Raw genomic sequence first — 16,670 nt, 5'->3', positions numbered from 1 at the left:
CCGGCGCCCCAACCGGGACTAGAACCCGGGGGTGCCGGCGCCACAGGCGGAGGATTAGCTTATTGAGCTGTGCCGCTGGCCAAGTTTTTGTCTCTTTAATGGAGAAGACTCATGTAGCTTCCAGAAAGTCATCAACTGTGGGCATACCATATCTCACAGAATTTTGTATATATTCACATTTATTTACTGTTTCACATTGAGGATAACTCTTTTAAATGCAGAAAATTGTCAGTATCCAGAATTGTCATAAATGAGAGGACATAAGGCTCCTTAAGAGGAAACTACATCATTAAAATATTTACACACTTAGGTCCTGACTGAAGTAGATTTCAACTAAATATACATACAAATTAAGCATATAAAATAAGTTCTGTTGCTTCAACTGTCTTACAATGACAACAATTTGGGAAGGAATTTTCTCAATGCGTCAGTAACATCTTTATTCCGAAGACTATATATTACAGGATTGAACATTGGAGTCAAAATGGTGTAGAAAAGAGACAGTAGTTTGTCTGTTCCTTCATATTGATTGGATTTGGTATTTAAATAGGTAATTGTGGCAGATCCATAGAATAAAACTACAACTATGAGGTGGGAAGAACATGTTGAAAAGGCTTTGGTCCTTCCCGTGTTTGATGGCAATTTTAGGATGGTTGAAATAATTCTGCTGTAGGAGCCAAGTATAAGCATGAATGGAACAGTGACAAATAACACAGCAAAAATATAGACCACCATCTCATTCACAAGGATGTCTCCGCAGGCCAGCTTTAGCATTGGGGGGATGTCACAGAAGAAGTGGTTGATTTCCTTAGATTTGCAGAAGGGCAGAGAGAAAATCTGGACGGTCTGCCCTATCTGGACTGGAGTGCCACTGATCCAGGAGCCAGCCACCAGCTGGATGCAGACCTTTTGGTTCATGACTATAGGATAGTGCAGAGGGTTGCAAATGGCCACATAGCGGTCATAGGCCATCACAGCCAGGAGGAAACACTCAGTGGCTCCCAGAATGAGGAAGAAGCACATTTGTGTAGCACAAGCAAAAAAAGAAATAGTTCCTTTCTGAGTCCAGAGGTCCATGAGCATTCTAGGAAGAGTGACAGACACATAACAGATTTCTAGGAAAGAAAAATTGCTGATAAAAAAATACATAGGGGTATGGAGAGTGGAATCTACTCTTGTTATTAGAATTATAACGCCATTCCCCAATAGGATAATCATATAGATGACTAAGAATATTCCAAAGAGAAACCACTGGAAATTGGGAACATCAGAAAAGCCCAGAAGAACAAATTCTGGCATTGAAGTGAGATTTGTATCTGTAACTTTCATGCTGTTTTCTCTCTGTGGATTTAAGTTTCTTGACTGCATTTTTGTCTCTAATAGCTGGAGTGAGACATGAGCTTTTGCTTTTCTCTTCTTTTCTATTGCTTTCTCAAAATTAGGTCCTCTGGATCTGGGAAATTTGGTGTGAAACCAGGAGGAATGAACTTACCTGCAGATCAAATGTCAATAAAATGTTTAAATAATTAATTAACCATGTTAGATTTGCATTCCAGCTATGTTGGTAAGTTACATATAGTACATTTTTATTCAATTTACAGTATCTTAAAGGTGATATAGGCAAGTTTTTCCTTCCAACTAAATGTCAGTCAGTTTCCTCTCTCTCATTTATTTATTATTATAATTACCTTTGAGGCCACATTTCAATCTCTAGTGTGGTTCAGTAAATGTGAACAGCCTGAACTACACCAGCCACTACTCCCCAAAATGGCAAATTTTATTGTTTCTCTCCTTGTTCTCTCTTAATTTCTAAGTTAAATATACTTTCTCATTTCTGGGATGACTTTAAGAACCTTGCCCCGTAACATTCACTCTTCACAGAAAAACTGGGGTGGACATTTAAAGCCTGAAAAAGCTTATCACTTTAATTCTCAGTTAACCCCATGGATTTTCCTATATTTGAAGTAAATTTCCCAAGTCTTTTCATGGATTATAAACTTGTATAATTCTACTTCTGGCTGTCTTTTTATATTCTAACCTCCCACTCCCTCTCCTGCTACTAACACTAATTTGCCTCTTTTCCTCCAAATTTTCAGATCTACTATAGGCTTCTAGGAATGGAAACACAGGATATTATGTTGCTCTTCCTCTGCCTAGAATGTTCTCCACGTGTGTGCCCTTTCTAACTGTTTAGGATGCAGCAAACCTGTGTTTTTAACAGAAAAGCCATCACAAGTTTATTGTAATGATTACATTTTTACAGTTGGATTGTTTTTGGACCAGTTTGTGAATTGTTCCTTCAATATATTTTCATTGTTTTATATAAATAAAATTTTCATATACTTATTTTTCATCACATGTAAGAAAATGAGATTCAATGTATTTAGGTTTTTCCAGATTCTGAGTTTCAACTCTATGCTGTTTATCTGTCATTATCCCTTAGTTCAAGATGGAAAAATAAATAACTTGATTAAACCTCATCCTTGCTATTGAGGTAGGTTTTCCAATATGGGCCTCACTGCTTCTTTGGAAGAAATAGATATAAGCTACCATTTACTGAATTGATTTTGCACCATACTGCTTCATTTTTACTATATTTTGCACCAAGAATATTTTCTTATCCTGAAAATATATCTTTATCTTATAAAATAGTTTATTATTTTAAACTAATATATTAATTTTAAACATTTGCTGGGATAATTCACCATCATTCTTCTATATATTTAACCAATGAACTTTGTTTCTATTTGGTAAGAAAAGGGCTAAGATAGAGCCATGTCAAGAAAGAAAAACTGAGCTAAGAAACAAGATGTGTGATGAGTTGATGTAAGCTATTTTGCACAGATAAAGCAACCCAGTTTTCAATTTACCTATTTATTTATTTATTAATTTTTGACAGGCAAAGTGGATAGTGAGAGAGAGAGAGAGAGAGAAAGGTCTTCCTTTTGCCATTGGTTCACCCTCCAATGGCCACCGCGGCTGGCGAGCTGTGGCCAGCACACTGCGCTGATCCCATGGCAGGAGCCAGGTGCTTCTCCTGGTCTCCCATGGGGTGCAGGGCCCAAGCACTTGGGCCATCCTCCACTGCACTCCCTGGCCACACCAGAGAGCTGGCCTGGAAGAGGGGCAACCGGGAAAGAATCCAGCGCCCCGACCGGGACCAGAACCCGGTGTGCCAGTGCCACTAGGTGGAGGATTAGCCTAGTGAGCCGTGGCACCGACCTCAATTTACCTATTTATGAATGTGCATGAAGCACAAAGGTACTCACAATTTATTGTGAGGACAAAGAATATCAATAACATAGCAAAATGAAAATCCCAACTCAATTACACATCAGGTTAATCACCTTCAATTAACCTTCCATTGGTGTGGTCTAGAGTTTGATGTGGCCTATGAAACCTGATTCATGTTCCATCACTGATGATCCTCAGAGACGCTAACTTGAGTGTTCACTTCTGCCATTGAGATTTCATTTTATGAATGATTTAGACAAGGCTCTCCCCTAATGTTCCTCCATCTATGATTTGAAATTGAGTAGAAGGTAGAAATTACTATTAAAATTAGTTATTCTCTAGAAAGCAAGAGAAGGTAATTAAAGGTACAATGAGAATGTGGGAACAAAAGTTATTAGCTTTCAAAATCAAGAGATTGTAGTAATTCTTATTTTGTGAAATCAAATTCCCAATTTTTTGTTTTAATATTTTTAATCTCAATAATATTTGTATTTCTTGCTCTCCTTTAAGCCAAGATTAAAGGTTCCCATGGGAAAAAGATAAAAACAATGAAAAAAAATAGCAAATATAATAAACTGTTGTGTCCATACCCTGGTATGATTATGGTCTTATTTGATTTGGTTCCCATAAAAAGAATAAAATATGTGCTGAAAATTTTGAACCACATGTTTTTTACCATTAACTAACAATTTGAAAGAAATGTTTGCATCATATTTTCCCTAAAAAGAAAATTCAATATTCACTGCTTTAAGAAGATTACTTCTTGGGGCCAGTGCTGTGGTGCAGTAGATTAATCCTCCAATTGCGGCACCGGCATCCCGTATGGGCTCTGGTTCTAGTTCCAGCTGCTCCTCTTCCAACCCAGCTCTCTGCTGAGGCCTGGGAAAGCAGTAGAAGACGGCTGAAGTCATTGGGCCCTGCACCCATATGGGAAACCAGAGGAAGCTCCTGGCTCCTGGCTTCAGATTGGCACAGTTCCGGCTGTTGTGGCCTTTGGGGAATGAACCAGCAGACAGAATACATATCTCTCTGTCTCCGCCTCTCACTGTCTATAACTCTAACTCTCAAATAAATAAATAAAATCTTAAAAAAAAGATTACTTCTCATAGAGATTATGTAATTTATATTGGCAACATTAAGAATTGTTATCCATATCACACAATATATTCAATTAAGTGCTATGAGATATATATCTGATTTTACTTTATTTCAGAGGTAATCTCAAAAAGAACAATTTTTTTCAAAAATATAATAAAATTTTAATGAGATGGTATTGATACATTTGTCCATTTTTCATATACAAGTGTTGTTTCAGCCATTTTACATGTACCTTCTAATGGCAAAAATTGTGTTTTTAAATATTTTTAATACAAACAGAGCATATTTCATGTATTCTGAGGATATAGTTCCAAGATGACAACCATGCTTACCTCACTCTCCTATTCCCTGCCAATACTTTTAGCCCTCCTCTCTCTTCATCAGTTTTTATTAAGACATAATTTTAATGTACTCCATATTCACAGGCTTAATTTGCCACTAATCCTATTATTTAACAACCGAAAAGAACAATTTGAAAAATAATTATCATTTAAATCAGTTTTCATATAAACAATAAAAACAGTAGCTATAGATTATATATTTCAATCTACATTTAAATACATTTGTTAGGGGCTGGCGTCGTGGCACAGTATGTTAAGCTACAACCTAGAATGCTGGTATCCTGTATTAGCTGGATTGCAATCCTAGCTGCTCTACTTCTGATCTGGCTAAGGCATCGGAGAGGGAGCAGAAGATGGTCCAAGTACTTGGCCCCTGCCACCCATGTGGGAAGCCAGGATAGAGTTCCTGTGTTCAACCTGATTTAAACCATAGTTGCATAGCTGTTGCAGACATTTATGGAGTGGACCAGAGGATGGGAGTTTATTCTCTCTCTCTCTCTTTCTCTCTTCTTCTCCCTCTCTCTCTCTTTCTCCCTCTCTCCCTCTTTCTTTGTCTCTTCCTCTCTCTCTGTTGCTTTGCTTTTTTAAAAAATATCAATAAATATTTTAAGAAGATATTAATTTAACTTTTTAAGTCAGAAACTAAGAAAACTACAGAGGGCTTTAAATAGTGAATGCCTTTTCAGACCAAGGTACAATTTCAGAGTTTTATATTATTTGAATCTAAAAAGTCAAATATCAAATTAATCAGCAATTTGAATTGAGGTAGAATATCTACATAGCAACAGTTTACCTTTTCAGCTTTGCTATGGTCATTTCTTTCTCATTGAAGTCTGTATATTTTCAAAATACTTAGATTAATATCTAGAACATTCATAAGCACTCAACTTGTTCTATAAACAGCAATTGCTCTTTATAGATCGAGTTACTTCTTTCCTGTGGGGATATGTCTTCTCCCTTGTCACACATAAATTGCTAGCTAACTGTTTCAGTTGGCAATTAATTTGGTGTGTTTTTCAAGCAACTTCTCCTTAACAGATTAGTCTTTCTTACAGTCTCTTCATGGAATATAATTTCATGCAATAGCCTTTCCTCAAACACAGAATACATGCAGATTAGAGAAGAAGGCATATTCTTAGTTGTTTATTATTATCTACAAGAAATATTCAAATTATCTATCTGTTTGCTTCTTATTCATTTATTTTTGTCTGAAGGGTAGAGAAACAGAGGCAGAGAAATCTTCCATCTGCTGGTCCACTCCCCAAATGCCTGCAATAGCAGTATGTTCGTTAGGCCAAAGATAGGAGCCCAGAACTCATTCTGGGTCCCCTCATGGGTGGAAGGGCACACATATACTTGTGTCACCACTATTGCCCCTGAGGGTGACATTAGCAGAAATTTTGAATTGGAAGCAGAGGCAGGATTCAAACCTAGCACTCTGATATAAGACATGAGCATCACAAGAGTTTTAAATAAAGTGGGCAAATGCACATCCATCCAATCTGTTGGTTTCTTACTTTATTTACTATAATTCTTTTTTTAACTTTTATTTAATGAATATAAATTTCCAAAGTACAGCTTATGGATTCCAATGGCTCCCCCCCGACATAACTTCCCTCCCACCCGCAACCCTCCGCTTTCCTGCTCCCTCTCCCCTTCCATTCCATTATTTCCTATAATTCTAAATAGAACTTGGGAGCACGTTGTGTCTCTCATGAACATCATTTGAACAAAGTGGGCTTGTTATTTAATCTTTAAGAAATATTAGTCTGCTGTGTAGCAATAGACATTTGTGATTGTGAGGTAACTGTTAGAAAAACAAAGGTAATTCTGTCTTTATGGAAATTAAGTAGCTTTATTCAAATAATGATGTTATTCAGACATTATAGAAACCCCTAAATGGATCAGCCTACATCATTAATGATTATTTTTAAATAGACCAATAATAAATATTGCCTATAAATAATTGTAAAACACCTGCTTCTCATTGCAACATTTAATGTTTCTCATTTTCAGCCTTTTTCCATGTATTTTGTAGGGAGAACCACCTCAAGCATAAGCCTAGTTTGCAACCTACATTGAGAATTTTACTTTGAGTTAAGGTTTACATATCAACAGGATATTGCTTCTGTGACACAGTTGTTCTGCGTGCCCCTGTTCTGCTCACCTTTGCTGTGTTAGGACTTTCTACCAGCTTTGGCTGACAGCACCTTTGCAGGCTGTGAGGTGATGCTGACACAGGACATGGCAGGTAGATAAATAAGTAGCCTGAGCTTCAGGTTCGTGCAAGCCACAAGCCCCGCCCCATGTGTAATACTACCCACTTATTTTTCAGTTCAACTGTCCACTGCCTGGAGTGTATCTCCTTCACCTGGGACCTGGGAGGGGAAGCAGTGTGGAAATAGCCACTCCCTTTGCAATGTCATAAAAGCACCAACAATTGGGAAATTCTCAATTTCTCTATCTCTTTACCAGAACTGTAGGAGGGGCTGAGGTCCCTCTCTCTACTTCTCCTCAACTAGCCCTTTTCTCCCCCTGGCCCACTCTCCACCTATGTGCATGTATGTGCATGTGTGTTTATGAATGTTGTCACTCCCCATTTTCGTAGAGGAACGACACAGGACCCTGCGCTGTTCATTTGTCTGCTCGGCCCTCCCTGGGTTTGCTGCTGGTTCTTCCCGGGTTGGCTACCGTCCCTTCCACCTCCGTGGAAGGGCGGTTCCCCCTAGCCACTTTCCCCACTTCCGCGGGGGAGCGGCACACCGCCGGCTGGCTCTCTCGGGGGCTGCACAGGTGTTCCTTCAGATAGATGTTCCCTTTAGATGTTCCTGGTGCATGTTGTCTCTCTCCTCCTTTATAGTCCTCTTCCACCAATCCCAACTCTGCTACCCACATGCCGAGTACGCTGCTCTCCTCCAATCAGGAGTAGGTCCTACAGTTTATTGGTTGAACTGGAGGCAGCTGTGTAGAAGCTGTTTCCCTTCTCAGCGCCATATTGTGGGAAAGCAGATGCATAGAATAAGTCTTAATTCCAGTAACTTAGTCTAGTCCGAGTTGCTCCCCACAAATGTGTGTTAATTTTCCAAAATTTTCCAAAATTTACTTTATGTATGGCAGCCTTCAGAATTTCTCTGTAACAGAAATTAAGTCCCACTTGTCCCACTTCAATTGTCCCTCTCAATTCGGTTGGTACACTTACGGATGTCATATGTATTTCTCAAGCTCTTGCTTCCAATAGTGATGGCAAAGCTCCACCACCCCCGCCGGCAACTACACTGATAAGGAGATGCAATCAGATATCAGCCAGCAGAACAGTGACTTCAAATTTTCTGAATGTAAATAATGCACACTCTTTTCCCTCGCTGATTGCACTGATACTTCTTATAAGATACAGGTGTCACTAGGAACTTTGTGACTACCCAATGATGTCAAAGTCTGAGTTTTTGCCAGTATGACTGTGATTTAATTGCATGGTCTTCACAGGACAGAATTTCTAAAGGCATGACTAACACAGATAGTGAGAATTTGAAGGTATTGAGTAGGCTCTCAGAAAGTCCCTTCTAGCCAGAAAAGAGAAAATGCAGCTTCGTTCCCACCACACACAATAGCATTTCTTCACTGGGCAAGGTTCCCACCTTACTGAAGCTGTACAAGTGTCTTATGACCACCTGAAGCTATATTTGTGCTTACATAAATCAGGGAAGTATGCTATATTGTAAATACCTCATTCAACTTACCAATATAGATTTTTTTTTTCACTTCAGCGCTATTCAAACATTGATTCATTTTTCAAACTAGTTCCTTTGACAGTTGCCTGAGCTGGTTTTAATTTTGATGGATATTTGCTCTTTATTCTACATATATCACAGAATCACCTTCTCATACGCTGCTGCGTACATGGATCCAATATCCGTTTTCTTTCATTTTCTGTGTTTTTTTTTTTTTTTGTAATACAAAACTATTTAATGTTCTTACTTAGAACTTTCTGGAAGGTTTGATGTTAAGTCATACAAAGTTCCTTCAAAATATTGATGAGAAAATGGAATTAGAATATGAGTAATTGTGATGCAGAAAAAGATTTGGTGCCAAAATATTTTCTTTTTTTTCTTTTTTTTAACTTTTATTTAATGAATATAAATTTCCAAAGTACAGCTTATGGACTACAATGGCTTCCCCCCCATAATGTCCCTCCCACCCGCAACCCTCCCCTTATCTACTCCCTCTCCCCTTTCATTCACATCAAGATTCATTTTTGATTCTCTTTATATACAGAAGATCAGTTTAGCATACATTAAGTAAAGATTTCAAAAGTTTGCTCCCACACAGAAACATAAAGTGAAAAATACTGTTTGAGTACTAGTTATAGCATTAAATCTCAATGTACAGCAAATAAGGACAGAGATCCTACATGAGGAGTAAGTGCACAGTGACTCCTGTTGTTGACTTAACAAATTGACACTCTTGTTTATGGCATCAGTAATCTCCATATGCTCCAGTCAAGAGCTTCCAAGGCTATGGAAGCCCCCTGAGTTCACTGACTCTGATCATTTTTAGACAAGGCCATGGTCAAAGTGGAAGTTCTCTCCTCCCTTCAGAGTAAGGTACCTCCTTCTTTGATGACCCGTTCTTTCCACTGGGATCTCACTCGCGGAGATCTTTCATTTAGGTTTTTTCCCCCCCCAGAGTGTCTTGGCTTTCCATGCCTGAAATACTCTCATGGGCATTTCAGCCAGATCCGCATGCCTTAAGGGCTGATTCTGAGGCCAGAGTGCTGTTAGGCATTTGCCATTCTATGGGTCTGCTGTGTATCTCACTTCCCATGTTGGATCATTCTCTCCCTTTTTTATTCTATCAGCTAGTATTTGCAGACACTATTCTTGTTTATGTGATCCCTTTGGTTCTTAGTCCTATCATTATGATCAATTGTGAACAGAAATTGATCACTGGGACTAGTGAGATGGCATTGGTACATGCCACCTTGATGCGATTGAATTGGAATCCCCTGGTATGTTTCTAACTCTACTGTTTGGGGCAAGTCAGCTTGAGCATGTCCCGAATTGCACATCTCTTCCCTCTCTTATTCCCACTCTTACATTTAACAGTGATCACTTTTCAGTTAAGTTTCAGCACCTAAGAAGAACTGTGTATTGATTACAGTTCAACCAAAAGTATTAAGTAGAACAAACAAAAAAAATACTAAGAGGGATAACATATTAAGTTGCTCATCAACAGTCAGGGTGAGGGCTGATCAAGTCACCGTTTCTCATAGTGTTCATTTCACTATAACAGGTTTCCTTTTTGGTACTCCCTGATCGGTGACAACTAACTGAGCACCAAAGGGGAAACTTGTTGAAGTGAAATGGACACTATGAGAAACAGTGACTTGATCAGCTCTTGTCCTGATGGTTGATGTACAATGTAATACTTTACCCATTTTAGTATTTTTTTTTGTTCTAGTACCGTTGGTTGAATTCTGTAATTAACACACAATTATTCTTAGGTGTTTAAATTTTAACTGAGAAGTGATCCGTGTTAGGAATTTGGAAAACATTATGTTGAGTGAAATAAGCCAAAATATTTTCTTAGGGGGAAATTATGCATTATTAAAAAGTCAGGAGTTTCTTCTGTGTCTCCCACATGGGTGCAGGGGCCCAAGCAGATGAGCCATCCTCTGCCTCTTTCCCAAGCCCTTTAGCAGGCAGCTGGATCAAAGTAGAGCAGCTGGGTCTTGAATGGGCACACATATGGGACGGCAGCATCACAGGCAGCAGCTTTACCCACCACACTGAAATGTTGGACCCAACTGTAACAATCTTATAAAGGTATCAGTCCCTTTCATAATACCCCATTCTTCATGTTGTAATGGAATGTTTTACTTCTATCTTGTATAAATATAATTTATTATGTTGTCGTTGAAATTGTAATTATTCCATTGTTTTACTATGATGTATAAGATTGGCATTTCTTTCTATCAATTCTATAGAGGTTAATTTGAACATACATAAGTACCATGATGTTTTCCTCTGGTAAAAGAAAAATTTACTCAACATAGCATTAACAGGATTTATATAAACATAGAGCAATCTATGTTTGTGCAGAACTCAAAACTATAAGAAATTAAGAAAGCAGTACAAATCTTTAGCTGAACATCAAGTCAAAATGAATTCATTACTTGATTGAGTATAGTTGTTAGGCATTTGCATTATCGATGTAAGCTTTCAAGAGTGGCTCCAAGTTATGCAACCAATTGTCAAGATGGTTGGTTGTTTTTGAAGCACTTATAAACATGAGGTTACAAGGAATAGCTCTAAAAGAAGTTTTAGTTTTCTTGTTTAAGCTTCCAGTTACTAATTCTGGCTAATGATTCCTGATTCTTTTGTTTTATCATCATCAACTTGAAAAATTGTCTGCCATTATTTTTTTAGAATATTTAAAGGGCTGTTTTTGGTATCTCTTGGGTAGCTGATGGTAGCTTTGGTATCCGCAAGGAGAGAAGGCCTACACTTCCAGGAAGGAGAGTCCCTACCCGCACTTCCAATGAAAAGTCCTTGTCAAGGTCCCCATGGGTACCTAAAGGTTAACCAATGAGGATCAGACCTGCCTCAACCTTTAACCCCATGCCCTGTATCGATAAAAGGAGCCCTCCCAACCTCTGATGCACGACTTCCCCAGCCCCTGCTTTGTTGGGAATGGTGAACCTGGCCCAGGAGTGGAATCCCAATAAAAGCTTGTGAATTAATTAATTCATCTGGTTGGGAAGATTTGCTACCCACCGGGCACCTTGCAGCTGATCTCTGGTTATGCTTATTTTATTTATTTATTTTTTATTTATTTTTTGACAGGCAGAGTGGACAGTGAGAGAGAGACAGAGAGAAAGGTCTTCTTTTTTCCGTTGGTTCACCCTCCAAATGGCCACTGCGGCTGGCGCACTGTGCCAATCCAAAGCCAGGAGCCAGGTGCTTCTCCTGGCCTCCCATGCAGGTGCAGGGCCCAAGGACTTGTGCCATCCTCCACTGCACTCCCGGGCCACAGCAGAGAGCTGGACTGGAAAAGGAGCAACGGGGACAGAATCCAGCACCCCGACCAGGACTAGAACCTGGTGTGCCGGCGCCGCAGATGGAGGATTAGCCTATAGAGCCGCAGCGCCAGTTAAGTTATGCTTATTTTAGACATTTGACATGATTCTGCCCTTCACTAAGACTCTGCTAGATGGAGTCTCTGTCAAGTATTTTAGGAGTCTAAATTACTGCTACTGATTCTATCAACACATGCAGTCAGAGCATTCTTTGTCATGTCTGGTTTTGTGTGTGTTCACATATGTGTATCTCAGTGTGCGCAAGTGTGTGGGATTTATTCCATGGAAGTTGAGTGTTATTCTGATTGCCCACGTTAAAGAACTCCACATTTTTCTCTGAACTTTTGGTAATTGATTCTACTGAAACAAATTGACACTAGACAGATTAATAGTAGAAAAAGTACATAGCACACAAATGTATTCATGTGTACAAGTGCTACGCACTGCCAGATACTATCAAAAGAATGAAAAACAAACATACAAAGAGATGGCATGCAGCATAGGTCACGAGTGAAATGCAAATTACAACAATCCCATACTGCTACATACCTATTAGAGTGGCCAAAATTCAAAACACTGAAAACAAAGACCGGTGAGGATATGAAACAAAAGTACTCTTATTCTTTGCTGGTGTAAATGCAAAATGGTACAGCTTCTTTAGAAGACAATTGAAAGTTTTTTTTAAAGAAGTATTTATTGATTTGAAAGTCAGAGTTACTGAGAGGAGGAGAGATTGGGAGAGAAGTCTTCCATTCTTCCATCGGCTGGTTCACTCTCCAAATGACCACAACAGCCACGTCTGGGCCAGGTGAAGGCAGGAGCCAGGAGTTGCATCCAGGTCTCTCACGTGTATACATAGGCCCAAGATCTTGGCCATTTTCCTGCAGCTTTCCCCAGGCCACTAGCAAGTAGTTGGATCTTAAGTGTAGCAACTGGGACTCTAACCTGTGTCTACATGGGATGCTAGCATCACTGGTAGCTTTACCATCTTCACCAGGATGCTGGCCCCTGGAACTCTTTTTTTTTTTTTTTTATTTTGTTTTGTTTTGCTCTGTTTTACAAAACTAGGCATCATCTTAAAATATAGCTGTCATACTCCTTGATATTTCCACAGAGAAACTGAAAATCTTGGTCCACACAAACATTTATAGATGTGTGATTATATCATATTTATTCTTCATTGCCTAAACTTGGAAGCAACCGTGAGACCTTCAGTATGTGGATGGATGAATAGTCTATGGAACATCAAGAAAATGGAATATTTAGTGTTAAAACGAGATGAGTTTTCACATAATGAAAAGATACATATGAACTCAAATGCATGCTAGTGTGTGAAGGAAATCACTATGAAAAGATGACATACAGTTCAATTCCCACTATACATTTTTTTTCCTCTGGAAAAGAAAAAACTATTGAGAATTGGAACAACAGGGGTTCCCAGGATATAAGGGAAGAAGAGATGAATGGCTTAAGAACCAACGATGTTTAGCAATAAATATAATCTGTATGACAACATAAATGTGGATGCATATCATTATATATTTGGCCAATACCTTGTGCCACATCAAGAGGGAATATTAAGGTAAACAGTGGACTTGGGGTGGTCATGATGTGTTAGTGTTGGTTTATCAATTGTTATGAAATATGTAGTACTCTAGTGGAGAGCCATTGGCAGTAGGGACGGTGTGCTATGGGGTGCGGGAAATCTCTGAATCCTCCCCTCAATTTTTCTGTGATCCTAAAACTGCTATATAAATATAAATTCATTTAAAATGAACTATTATTGTCATTCTCACCACTAATAGCAATCATAATGCATTTATGATCTATATAGAGGACTCTATATGAATTACATTTTTATCTTATCTCATTTTCTTATACCAGTAATGTCAAAAACAACTCAAGGGATGTTTATAAGAAAATATTTTGAATAACAAGACAGAAATTTTTTTGTTGAGACTTTTATGAAGTTTTTTGCTTTATTTAATTAAATTTTGTGTTTGTAAAAAATCACCCAATAAAAAAGATATCTAGAAATTCAAAGATTCAGTTATTATATATAAACTAAAATCAATACTTTTTTCTCTCTAGACATAGATATGTTTAATTCCTTAATTCAAAAAGTATTCAATAACTGCTTTAATATAGAGGGTAGACGCTATTTAGACAGTATCTTGAAGCAAAAAAATAAATCCCTTTGCTCATGGTGGTTGCTTAAATTTTAGTGAAGAAGGCCAGTGCCGCGGCTCACTAGGCTAATCCTCCGCCTTGCGGCGCCGGCACACCGGGTTCTAGTCCCGGTCGGGGCACCGGATTCTGTCCCGGTTGCCCCTCTTCCAGGCCAGCTCTCTGCTGTGGTCAGGGAGTGCAGTGGAGGATGGCCCAAGTGCTTGGGCCCTGCACCCCATGGGAGACCAGGAGAAGTACCTGGCTCCTGCCATCAGATCAGCGCGGTGCGCTGGCCACAGCGCGCTGGCTGCGGCGGCCATTGGAGGGTGAACCAACGGCAAAGGAAGACCTTTCTCTCTGTCTCTCTCTCTCACTGTCCACTCTGCCTGTCAAAAAAAAAAAAAAATTTTAGTGAGGAAGATTATTTAGTCTGTTTTCTATTTGTGTTAACAGTATAACACACGCCTGGTTATAATGGCCATGGACACACCTTGTGAGGAAGAAGCAACATTTTGGGAAGGGATCACTGATAAAATGACATTTATTTAAATATCAGATGTGAGAGAGTAAAAAATGTGAATGTCTTTGGAATGTACCATATAGACAGATCCCTGAATGGCTGTAAGAGGCATGGTTAAATACAAAAGAAACAAAACACTAGATTCTTCCCACTCCTTCAACATGAATTTCCTTCTTGTCACATAGTTTGTATTTTTAATATTTAAAAATTTAAATATTTGTTTCTAATCCATGTCTATTCACACTACTATAAAAATAAGCAAAACCAGGTTACTCATAAATAGCAGAAAGTTACCTCTTTCAGTAGTTTCAAAGTCAAGATTTATTCCTCTATTTTTATTTTTAATCCATGAGACTGAAACCACCACGACTAACTCCTGAGAAGCAAATTTACCCACCTATCCATGTCTACACATGCATGCACACACACATAAACCTCAATTACCCTGCTTTATGTTTTAGCTTTTAAAGTAATTGAAATGGATAAAGTGAAACACACACACACATATATATACATAAATATTTACTTTAATATAGTTATATATATTCAATCTTTATATATGTTACTCTTTCAAACCAATAAGTAAATTAAATAGATAATACTTTCAAGAAAATATGTTGATTCATGGAGACATAAAGATTTTTTTTTTCAAAAAGAAAACTTAGGCTATGTTCTAGAATCTTAAAAAATGCAAAAGCAACAGCAAACTCTGATGACCATAACATGCTATTTCAAACACTTTAGTCTGCTGCTGATTTTCACAAGTGGCTGTCTTTTGCCATTGGGAAAATATTGTTTGAGATCAATTTACTATTTGAAAACAAAAGAGTAAATTTTAAGTAAGATAATATGAAAGTACTCATTTGGCTTAATTAATAATTCAAAGGAAAAGAGAAAAGAAGAATAATTAGTATATGGAGGCTGTAAAAGATAAGAAAACAAGTTTACACAGTCATGTTTTTGAGTCACATCACATCCACTTCAGAAGGAACTTTCTCAATGCCAATATAACATCTTTGTTTCTCAGACAATATATCATGGGATTAAATATTGGTGTCACAACAGTGTAAAATAGAGAAAGGAATTTGTCTGTTCCGGTTGAGTGACTGGACTTTGGTCTCAAATAAGTAATGATGCCCGATCCAAAGAACAAGGCTACAACCATGAGGTGGGAAGAACAGGTGGAGAAGGCCTTGGCTCGCCTGGTGGCTGATGGCAGCTTCAGGATGGTTGTGATTATTTTCACATATGATCCGAATATCAACATAAAAGGAATAGTGACAACTACAATCGCAATCACATAAATCAACATTTCAATCATAAAAGTATCTCCACAGGCCAGTGTAAGAACTGGAGGTACGTCACAGAAAAAATGATTCAACTGGTTAGATCCACAGAAGGGTAGAGAAAAGATCAGGTAGGTGAAGCCTATGTGTACTGGAATTCCACTTGTCCAACACCCAGCTGCCAATTGCATACATACCCTACTGTTCATGATGAGAGGGTAGAGTAATGGATTGCAAATGGCAACATACCTGTCATAAGCCATTACTGTCAGAATAAAGCACTCAGTGAGTCCCAGGATCAGAAAGAAATACATTTGAGTAGCACAGGCTAGAAAGGATATCTTTCTATTTTGTCCACAAAGATCTGTTAATAGTTTGGGGACAGTGACTGATACGTAACAAATTTCCAAGAAAGAAAAATTCCTAAGGAAAAAATACATAGGGCTATGGAGAGAAGGATCAACCTTGGTTATTATGATAATGAGGCTATTTCCCATTAGAATAATCACATACATGATCAAAAATACTCCAAAAAGAAAGCCTTGCAAGTTGGGAACATCTGAAAAGCCAAGTAGGATGAATTCCTCTAATGCAGTATGATTTACCTGTGGGGGATTTTGTCCTATGAATTCCATATAAACAGAATAATTTGAAGGTTTAGGGGTGGGTGTTGTCATGCACTGGGTTAAGCTGTTGTATAGGACACCAATATTCTATTTCTGAGTGCCTAGGATCAAGAATCCTCCCTCTTCCGATCCAGCTTCCTGCTAGTTCATACTCCACAAATCAGCCAGTGATGGCTCAATACTCGTGTCTCTGCCATGCATGCAGGATACCCAGATAGAGTTCTAGGCTCCTGGCTTTAGCCTGGGACAGTACTAAGTGGTTGTTTTGGACATTAGGAAATGAATTAGCATATGGAAGATTTTCTCTCTCTCTCTCTCTCT

The 16,670-nt window shown here is 38.5% G+C and overlaps 2 protein-coding genes across 3 annotated transcripts; both read right to left on the bottom strand.

Annotated features, from left to right (window-relative positions):
* Positions 1-387: 387 nt before the first annotated feature.
* LOC100340210 (olfactory receptor 10AG1-like) lies at positions 388-1,420 on the bottom strand. Of its 2 annotated transcripts, XM_089303236.1 has the most exons (2): positions 1,402-1,420; positions 388-1,316 (listed from the first exon to the last, which is right to left on the bottom strand). In XM_089303236.1, the coding sequence occupies exon 2, from the start codon at positions 1,297-1,299 to the stop codon at positions 388-390; it is 912 nt and encodes a 303-aa protein (XP_089159362.1). In that variant the 5' UTR covers positions 1,300-1,316; positions 1,402-1,420. The 2 variants fall into 2 exon arrangements, with proteins under 2 accessions (XP_089159362.1, XP_002709170.1); XM_002709124.3 differs by lacking the exon at positions 1,402-1,420 and having other exon boundaries at positions 388-1,368.
* Positions 1,421-15,407: 13,987 nt separating this feature from the next.
* On the bottom strand, positions 15,408-16,358 carry LOC100344383 (olfactory receptor 10AG1-like). Its single transcript, XM_002708921.4, has one exon. It carries the CDS (start codon positions 16,356-16,358, stop codon positions 15,408-15,410), a length of 951 nt encoding a protein of 316 aa, XP_002708967.3.
* Positions 16,359-16,670: the final 312 nt, after the last annotated feature.

The sequence above is a fragment of the Oryctolagus cuniculus genome, chromosome 1 (assembly GCF_051225735.1).
Source record: "Oryctolagus cuniculus isolate XC-2025 breed Fujian yellow rabbit chromosome 1, ASM5122573v1, whole genome shotgun sequence".
Lineage (NCBI taxonomy): Eukaryota > Metazoa > Chordata > Mammalia > Lagomorpha > Leporidae > Oryctolagus > Oryctolagus cuniculus.
This window is presented reverse-complemented; position numbering and strand designations above follow the sequence as displayed.